Source organism: Larimichthys crocea, chromosome XI (assembly GCF_000972845.2).
Source record: "Larimichthys crocea isolate SSNF chromosome XI, L_crocea_2.0, whole genome shotgun sequence".
In the NCBI taxonomy this organism is placed as follows: Eukaryota; Metazoa; Chordata; class Actinopteri; family Sciaenidae; genus Larimichthys; species Larimichthys crocea.
In genome coordinates, this window is record NC_040021.1 from 4938882 (window position 1) to 4949281 (window position 10400).

At 47.1% G+C, this 10400-nt stretch overlaps 1 protein-coding gene across 1 annotated transcript; it reads left to right on the forward strand.

Moving 5' to 3' along the window:
- The first annotated feature begins 3478 nt into the window (after window positions 1-3478).
- Window positions 3479-10325, forward strand: extl3 (exostosin-like glycosyltransferase 3). The gene is made up of 5 exons (XM_027283854.1): window positions 3479-6088; window positions 7105-7232; window positions 8179-8323; window positions 8409-8537; window positions 9535-10325. Exons 1-5 carry the CDS (start codon window positions 3950-3952, stop codon window positions 9742-9744), a joined length of 2751 nt encoding a protein of 916 aa, XP_027139655.1. The 5' UTR covers window positions 3479-3949; the 3' UTR covers window positions 9745-10325.
- Window positions 10326-10400: the final 75 nt, after the last annotated feature.

A 10400-nucleotide genomic window follows, 5' to 3' on the forward strand; every position in this document is an offset into this window, starting at 1 on the left:
AGGATTCAGGAAATAGTGCTGATGATTTATATATGGGATCAGATTTGAACTGATTTTCAACATGAGTGATGGAATATTTAGATTGTAATTTACAGAGATTAGTTGTCATCTGCGAGGAAGTGATTCAAACGTGGCAATATCTATCAAAATAATCACGTTACAGCACAGAGGAACTGAACTGCACCGCACGGTGAGATGTATAAAACGAAGGCAAGGACGGGCACGTCAGTTTCTCTCCGTGAGGTGAGCCTACAAGTGGAAAAAAACGTCTATAACAGCAGGTCCTTTTTAGGTGCTTAACACCAAACCGCCTCGCAGCTCGGCGGTAGGTAATGATGGCATTATCATTGATCCCCACAAACTCCAGTCCAGAGCGATCGATGCTTTCCCAAGTGTTTTCCATGCAGACAGCAGTCAGATTAAGCCGGCTGCAGCGGAGAGAGAGAGAGAGGGGACATTCTGCAGATCGGAAAGCTACAACTGAAGAGATTGAGATTTAGTTTCTATCAGTGTGTGTGTCTCCGTGTCTGAAGCAAAGCCAAGGACAGAGATTTTTTTTTTAAACCAGCATGTTTTTTGGCACCGGATTAAGTTGAGCAGCAGCGTTTGCCAACATCTGTCCGCCATTACCCCGGTGACACTGGCGGTCATGCAGCAATTAATCAGATAGTTGTGATAGTCGCCTCTCGGTCACTCTGCACCTCGGGCCCCGTCGCTAAGCAGCAGGATGAGGGTCAACGTTCAAAGGGTGACGTTCCTTCCTCGGTACTCCAGAAAGCACTGGGCTGTGCTTACTGTGCAGGACCAGAGCGTCTTGTCTGACGTTAACCTGGATTGTTCTTCCTCCTCATTTGACTGCAGCTGCACCTTTTTTTTGCAGCTAATAATACACTGTACATTCACTTCTCTGTGTAATGCATACTGGTGCTCTGTAATTGCTACATAAGCTGGCATTCGGCCACCGTTGAGTCCTGTAGCGTGGTAACATTTCTCTCTTTTTATAATTGGAGTATCTTTTTGGACGTTGAAAGTGTCACAAGGACACCGTGATGAGCCTTTTTTTAACAGTTTCATGCCGGTTAACAAGTCGGCTGATAAGTAACTGCCGGACAAATCTTTTTATAAAAAAGGTTGCAACCACTAAAGAATGGACAGCGTATGCATGAGGTCACCCACAGGTTTCAGAAGAGACGCTTCTACCTAGAAATTGGCAAAGACGCAGGCTGAATAACACCTAGGTCATCAAAACATCAGACCCACCTTTCTTAATCCTGCATAACTTTAAGCCTTAATATAATGTGAACAGGTGAGTTGTATATAAATTCACCCTCAGTACAGTTGTCATGAACGTGGAAATTAGCTACAGAGACCAAAACTGTTTTTTGTACCAGGCTGTAAACATGTTTATTAGACATTTGAACATGGGGACTTATGGAGACTGACTCGCTTCTGGAGCCAGCCTCAAGTGGACGTTTGAGGAACTGCAGTTTTTGACACTTCACAGTCACAGAGGTTGCCACTTTAATCAGCTGGTTGATCAACAGGAAAAGTTGCAGTCTGCAGCTATTTTAATATTAAACTTTGTTTCAGTAATTTGGCCAGCAGCAATGTCAATGCAGCGTTCTGTGATTTCAGCCTCTCAGGAGAGATGAGTGAGGACGTACTACTACACTCTCTAAAGTCTCTGCATTGTAAATCGAATATCTTCGGATATTTGTAGTTTTTTGTTTTCTAATAAAACTGGTCTAAAATAATAAACTAATTGTTATACTTTGAGATGAATCTGTGGACAGAGCTGTGTTTTAAAGACATTTTTTTTTATGCCAGATTTAACGTCACGTACTTGATGGTATGCAAGGTTTAACGTGCAGTCAGACATGCAGCCACAGGGAGACAAGTAGCAGCAGGAAGTCAGTCATTTTCAAGCAAGATGAAACCACGTGGCTGTCGTGTGATTGGCCGGCACCTCTCATTCCTCGCCTTGAGAGACGCGCACATACGTGCCAGCTGCAGTGCAAGATGCTGTGTTTTTTTTTCTTTCTTTTTCCCCCGGAGAGCCGTGGAAGCGGTAATCTCCAAACATCAGAAATGCCGGTCACATGGAGGCGAGCGGGGGAAAAGTGATTACTTGACTGAGACAGAATGAAAGATGGCTTTCTCCCGTGTTTGTTTTTAAGATGGTATCTGTGTACGTAGTGATCTAACCCGGCAGTAATGAAAGCGTTACAACCACCAGTAGCTAAAGGGGATTAAACTCACCAGTATCCCAGGGAATAACGTCCTTATCAAGACGAGCTGGTATCTCGGTGAAAGGTAAACATCACCTGCATTCCTGTCCGCCCGTGTTGTCTGTGTGACCGTGTCACTCTGAACCGGAGCCGCTTAATGAAGGCTCGCTCTCGGTGTTGTGGGTTTTGTAACGTGTTTGATAAGGATTGTTTGGCACGCGGCCTATCGGTTGACATCCTCGGGGCTTGTGTTGCGGTGTGATACGCCGTGAGCAAAGAGAGCTCAGACAGTCTGTGATTTAGATTATGCTCGTGACGTAATATTGTTTTCGAAAGAGGAGCTACAAGAACTTTATATCTGCTCTGGGTTTTTTAGCCTCGAGCTATCTTTTTCAAACATCTGCAAACGTTTTCCTCACATTCTTTATATTTTCAAACCAGTTCCCGACATACAAAGAAAGCGATCTCAAGAGGAAGATGTGTCTGACGTCGTCCACGATAAAAACGAACGCTGTTGTATTCTGAAAACTCACCTCGGGTGGCTTCAGGAGCGTCTGGGAAACTTTGAAATAAATCTGGCAACAAGACAATAGTCTGCATCAGGAGATGCAGCTTCGGTTTCCTTTGTAAAAGCCCAAGCTGGTTTCTATTCTGAGCCGGTGGAGATAATTCCACATCACTTCTGAGATGGACTCTTATCAGGGATGCTCAGTAATTTGAGTCAGTGATGAGGTCGGGATGCAGCAGGGAGGCCTTTAATGAGATTTGCTGGAGGTGCCGTTGGTGTTGCCTCGTCTAATGCGCCTAGTTTACTAGTGATGGCTCTAACCTCTTATTTTTTTCTGTATGTGCCGGAGGAGGAAATTGAAAGAAACACAAACAAATATTCTGCAGCATGCTGATGATTTTTTTTCTGGACCGGGGGAGCCGTGCATTGAAAAACAGGATGAGCTGCAGAGTCGTGCTTTATAAAGAAACGCTTACAGTGGCTGATTTATGGGAAGGCAGACTGTAAATATGTGTTACTGTGAACCTCTGGGCCTTGAAGTTTTCACCTCTTGTGTTTCTGTAATGACAAACAAGGCGCTATTTTTAATCCAAACGAAAACTGTTGAGTTCATTGAAGACATTTTAAACTGGATTTCACCACAGATGCTCACAGCTAAATCTTTCTTACTGTTTATTGCTGATATTGCTTCAGATAGTTATTGTGACTCACATTGGAATATTTTATTTCCTGTCTCTCCCAGGTTCCTGTTTTGTGAAGACTCGTCTCCAGCCGAAATTCCTGACCAGTGGCCAGAAAATGAGCACATCCCCAGATAGAAACTCCGAGCTACCCCGCTGACCTGTGAGCAGCCATGCCCTCCCTCCGTCACCCATCGAGGGGGACCCCTCTCCAGATGTGGGATTGTTTCCTGACATAGATTTGTAAGATTAGCTGAACCTCGCGATAGAAATGGCATTGGTTTGTGCGAGATATAACACATCAGAGTACATATTAGAATACAGGTGAGGCTTAACCTCGAGCCAATAACCACAGGACTCTCAAGAAGAGGTAAAAACCGCCTCAGATGACCTTTACAGAAGGACGCAGCCCAGCTTTGATGATTTAGTAACCATCCCACTGCCTTACTGACAAGGTCGTACCATGGCTGCTGCTGATCCCCATAGCAACGGTTCTTTGGTGGGGCGAGGAGCAGATTGAGAAAGCGTCAACAATGCAGCGTAACGGTGGTGGCGTGGGTGCCGGTGGCCAGCCATGGGTGTTGCGGCGCGTGCGCCTCACCTGGCTCAGTTTCATGCTGTTCTTCATCCTGGTCTTCTTCCCGCTCATTGCCCACTACTACCTCACCACCATAGACGAAGCCGGGGGTCCCGACAAGCGCATATTCGGGCCGCGACCCGGCGGCGAACTGTGCGAGGCCAAACACGTGCAGGACCTGTGCCGAATCCGCGAGTCGGTCAGCGAGGAGCTGCTGCAGCTCGAGGCCAAGAGGCAGGAGCTCAACGGGGAGATCGCCCGACTCAACCTGCGCATCGAGGCCTGCAAGCGCAGCATCGACAGCGCCAAGCAGGATCTGCTGCAGCTGAAGAATGTTATAAGTCAGACTGAGCATTCCTATAAAGAACTGATGGCACAGAACCAGCCCAAGCTGTCGTTGCCGGTCAGGTTGCTGCCAGACAAGGAGGACCCGGGACTGCCACCACCTAAGTCTGCACGCTCCTGCCGCCTACGCTCCTGCTTCGATTACGCTCGCTGCCCTCTTACGTCTGGGTTTCCTGTGTACGTCTACGACACAGGCTCCTATCCATGGGGGGACTATCTCGACCCACTGGTGAAGCAGGCTTTCGCAGCCTCAGTTAAGAGCAACATTTATGTAACTGATAACCCCAGCATCGCCTGTCTGTATTTGGTGCTGGTAGGGGAGCTACAGGAGCCGTCCTCCTCCCCGCTGCCATCTCCTTCAGAGCTAGAGAAGCAGTTAAAAGCTCTTCCTTACTGGAGGTCCGATGGACACAATCATGTACTGGTGCATCTCTCTAGAAAGTCCATGACACAGAACTTCCTCTATAATGTGAGCACAGGACGGGCGGCGGTCGCTCAGTCCACCTTCTTGGAGCAGCAGTACCGCGAGGGTTTCGACTTAGTCGTGTCTCCTCTGGTTCACGCCCTCTCAGAACCGAACTTTCTGGAAGTGCCACCTCAAGTTCCCGTAAAGAGGAAATACCTCTTCACCTTCCAGGGCGAGAGGGTGGAGTCACTGAGGAGCAGCTTACAGGAGGCGCCGCCTCAGTCTTTCGAGGAGGAAATGGAAGGAGACCCACCAGCCGACTACGACGATCGCATTATCGGTACCTTAAAGGCGGTGCAGGACAGCCACTTGGATCAGGTGCTGGTAGAGTTCACCTGCAAGAACCCGAGGCCGAGTTTGCCGACCGAGTGGGCTCTTTGCGGAGAGAGGGAGGACCGGCTGGAGGTGCTCAAGGTTTCAACGTTTTCTTTGGTTATTGCTCCAGGCGATGGGCAATTGGTGGCTTCAGCAGGCTGCGGGATGAGGCTTTTTGAGGCCCTCGAGGTAGGGACCATCCCAGTCGTGTTGGGGGACCACTCCAGACTTCCATATCACCAGTTCATTCGGTGGAGTGAAGCTGCCATTATAGTTCCTAAGCCTCGTGTCACGGAGTTACACTTCCTGCTGCGCAGCCTATCAGACAATGACATGCTAGCTATGAGGCGGCAGGGCCGCTTTCTGTGGGAGACCTACTTCTCCACCTCGGAGAACGTGCTTAACACCCTCCTCGCCAGCATCAGGACCAGCATCCAGGTTCCCGCTGCACCTATCAAAGAAGAGCCCGCCCACGAGATCCCTCACAAAGCGGGGAAGCTGGCAGGAACCGACGCCAACTTGGCCGACAACGGTGACCTGGATTTGGGTCCTGTCGAGACGGAGCCTCCGTACGCCTCTCCGCGCTTTCTCCGCAACTTCACATACACAGCTGCAGACACTTATAGAGCATGGAACCGGGCCCCGGGGCCTTTCCATCTGTTTCCCCACACTCCTCTGGACCCCGTGCTGCCCTCTGAAGCCAAATTCCTCGGCTCGGGTACCGGTTTCAGGCCTATCGGTGGAGGTACGGGAGGCTCGGGGAAGGAGTTTCAGGCGGCCCTCGGAGGGAACGTACCCCGAGAACAGTTCACTGTAGTCATGCTGACATATGAGAGGGAGGAGGTGCTGATGAACTCTCTGGAGAGGCTGAATGGACTGCCGTACCTCAACAAGGTAGTGGTGGTGTGGAACTCGCCCAAGCCTCCTTCAGACGACCTACTGTGGCCAGACATCGGCCTGCCCATTGTGGTGAGTACTCTATTGATTTAAACGGTGTTGGTTTCTTTAGCAAGGACATCTTCTTTTTTATCCCGTCTCTCCCTGAAAGCAGCTTGTAACATCTCTGACGTGTCGGAGGTGGTGCACAGTCTGCCTTAAATACATCACGTCGAGCTTTTCGGATCAGCGTTTTCTTTTGAGACTCTGCAGGACTCCGTACAGATTACAAGCAGCTTTACTAAAAGAGTGTGAACAAAGTCTGACATCCATGAATAATAAAAATTTGTGCCTTTGAATTAAAATAAAAATAGTCCTATCACTCATTCACACCATTAGTCTGTGTGAAATGTGAGAGAGGAACTTGTCAGTGGCAACAAGACCGGACAAGCTCATATGTTTATGTTCATATATGACACATGTACACTCGGATCATATGACAGCCTGCGAGGAATTCTTTTGTACTCGCCTCACAAACTATTTTAGGAGCCGCTCAAAGCTGCTTTCTGATTAAACGACTGTCTGTGGGCTCATTATGAGAAGTAATTCACATGCAGAGAATCATCGTGTACTGTTTTGATTCACCCTCTCTGCTCTCTCAAGAGTCGTTTCCATCTACGTTGAGCAAAAAAGAAAAGATCTCTGCACTCTACCTGACGAGCACCAAACCAGTAGTTTGATACCAGCTTGTGAGCATGTTGGACGATTTAGCAGCTACAAAGAGAGGAAGAGATATTTCCCTCAGGAGCTGGTGGAGAGCAAAGCGGAGCTAAAATGAGAGTGGATATTGGACTTTCCAAAGTGGCCACAGACTAAAACTTCAAAAGGATGCTGCTTTATATTATAAGAGCGCTTTGAAGCTCAAAATCTGGTGGCGGTGGAGGTCTTTGTAAATAATCAACTGTTTGCTGACACTTTAAAGGTCACAGCTTGTTTCCGCTGCCACCTAGTGGCCCGAAAAATATCTGTTTTTGCAGGTCGAGTAGAAGAACAAGGTCAAAAAAATAAACTCGTTGAACTGACAGAAATGTTCTTGTTACGCCGTCCAGGTCGTCCGCACAGAAAAAAACAGCCTGAACAACCGCTTCCTTCCCTGGGACGCCGTGGAAACCGAGGCCATCCTGTCGATCGACGACGACGCTCATCTCCGCCACGACGAGATCATGTTCGGGTTCAGGTCAGTGACGCTGACGTCATTACTTTCGACGTTTTAAAAGTTTTTTTGTGTTTTATCGTCTTACAGCTGGACACTTTAATAATTTATTGAGCTAAATTACAATCCTAGATATGTTTTTTTTCCTCTCTCTCTCTCTATCAGGAGAAGTGCTGTGTTTGACAGTTGAACACAAAAATGCAGGAAAATAGAAACTTTATCTCCCCCGAGGAGTGAAAATGTCCAAAAGAAATGCAGAAGCGTCACATTCCTGAGGACAAATAAAAGGGCGCACGCCGCCTGTGCCTTGTATTTATGACGCGTTTGCTAATGCAGCATAAACACCGTGTTTAAACCAATTAAACCACCAAGCGCGCCGTTATGTTATTTCTGTGCTCCCCTCTTAGACTCGTCTACTACGACTTGGTAGCTGTAGCAGCTTGTCCAGACAGGCAGGCAAAAAAAAAAAGGAGGGGGTCATTTGTCATGAATTATCTCAACTCCTCCAGAATTACCCAGGAATGTTTTCTCGTGCAGCAGCTGACTGTGTTCGAGTGGCCTCACACGAGACTTTTAGGCGGCTCTTGCGTCTTGCAGAAAGATTTCCAAGTGTCTGATCAGAGAAACTGAAACAGATTTTCGTTTCTTGTTTCGAGCAGTGACTGGGCAGACGTACGTGTAAACGTCAGCCAAGAGTGACATTCTTGGGTTTTAAAATCTCTGATAGAAGACAACAGAACGGGTTCTTAATTACTCCCGAGAGACAAATAGTCACGTTGCTCGAATCCGTAGATGACACGTTGAAACAGATGGATGTAAAACGGTGGCATATGCACAGGCGCGCACTTGGAAACTCAACTCCTGACAACAAAACAAGAAAACTACAAAAACATTTATTCATCTCGGCTCAGCCGGTGTTAATTAATCGATCTGTAAATGAGGATTTCTCGCCGACTTTGTGCCTTGACAGAGTGTGGCGTGAAGCCAGGGATCGCATCGTGGGCTTCCCCGGGAGGTATCACGCCTGGGACGTCAACCACCAGTCCTGGCTCTACAACTCCAACTACTCCTGTGAGCTCTCCATGGTCCTGACGGGAGCTGCTTTCTTCCACAAGGTCAGAAAAATAACAACGTTCAACCAAAAATGTGTCTTTATTTCGCCGTTTGGCCAACTCACTCACTTGTATGTTTTTTTTGTAGTATTACGCCTATCTGTACTCCTACGTGATGCCTCAGGCCATCCGGGACATGGTGGACGAGTACATAAACTGCGAGGACATCGCCATGAACTTCCTGGTGTCTCACATCACCCGCAAACCACCCATCAAGGTCAGTGACAGAGCTGTGCTCAGCTCCGCATCGACAAAACTCTGCACCTCCCCGAGGCCTCTGTGTATTTATATTTTTGTCCACTTAGCCTCGCCATTACTCAAACTGACACGTCCAATATTCCACACAAATGATAAATCAAAAACACAAGATCGAATTGGTGTGTTACGTCGGATTTTTTCCTCCTGGATTTTTTTATTAGATTTATTTATTACCGGAGTGCATATTTATGGCTAGACGAATAATTACAGCGATCAAGACGGTGGAAGCAGCCTGGGACAGAAATGTCAGCGCAGCCCTCAGTTTAAGTTCTTTTTGATTTAGTGCGGTGTTAATATTCAGGGTGTTTCCGAGGGGAATTAAGGATGCCTTTGATGAAATGTGTCGCATGACAGCGATTCACTGCCTGAAATAAGCTTTGTGAATAATGAATTTGGGGCAAAGTTTGAGTTGTAAATGGTGAGGAGGAGTGTATTTCTCTTTTTAATCCAAAGAAAACAAGAAATAAATGACTTTTTATGCAACGCTGGTGGTGAATTTACAACAATCAAACTTCGAGTTTTTCCCTTTTTTGCCATTTGTTACAAGATCTATAACTTTAAATAGTGATTATCTTTTAAAAGCAACAAATCTTTGATTTTTAGACAGCCACTTCTCGTCAATAACTGAGTCTGGTCAGCTAATTATAACATTAGCTCCCTGAGTTGACTTTCTAATTATCCGAGCAGACTCATTTAAAAATCATAATCTTTAACGTTGTAAAAGAACTTTCAGGATGAGGACTGGCGTTGCGTGTTTGGTCTTGTGTTTTTGTTCTCGGGAAGACTTAAATAAAGAAACCAGCCTCCAAACTCTGAGTCAGATTGAGTCATCGGTCAGACACACAACGCTTCATAGGACTGCTGTGCCTGGTTACTGTTGTTTGGATGTGACATGAATATCATAAATTAACAGGCTGACTCTCTCTCTCTCTCTCTCTCTCTTGTCTGTCTTAAAGGTAACATCCCGTTGGACTTTCCGCTGTCCCGGCTGCCCTCAGGCCCTTTCGCACGACGACTCGCATTTCCACGAACGCCACAAGTGCATCAACTTCTTCGTCAAGGTGTACGGCTACATGCCGCTGCTGTACACGCAGTTCCGCGTCGACTCCGTGCTGTTTAAGACTCGTTTGCCCCACGACAAGACCAAGTGCTTCAAGTTCATCTAGCGTCGAGGCTACTGCAGCCCCGTTTAAAAGAGCCAAAAGCGGAGTGAGAGTTTGAAGGACTGGGTGTGTTTTTGTTTTGTTTGTTTGCTTTTTTTTAAAAAAAGAACAGCACTGCGAGCAGTGATGAAGATGGACGGAGACGGACGGACGGACTGCCAGATTAAAAGCACAGAAGGAAAGTTTTGGGGTTTGGATTTTGCCCAGCGGAGGGATAGACAAGTTCACCTTTTAAAAAGCTGTTGGCTCGCGGTTTAATCCACAACTCGACTGAGAAATTCGAAGAGCGGAAGCTGAAAGGGACCACTGCCAACAAAATTAGCCTTTTCAGTGGACGTCACTCCTATTTCATGTTCCTCAATCACGCTCAATCATCAACCACTACAGATGTCATTTGCACCTCTTTAAACGGCCTGCTGAGGAAAGGGCGATTGTACACAGTGTACAGAAACTCTCCCCCCGCGATAAACCCGACCTGACAATGGAGCTATCCGTTACCGAATCACTGACAGACTGATGTCAGGCTGCGTTCAAGCGCCGGCAGCCTGTTGACAGTTTCAGTTGGGAGAGCAAAAAAAAAAAAAGTGGCAACAACACAGCTGCCACTGCGCTTTATTTTGTTGTCGTCGTATTTGTTCTCCATTTAAAAGAAAACTGTA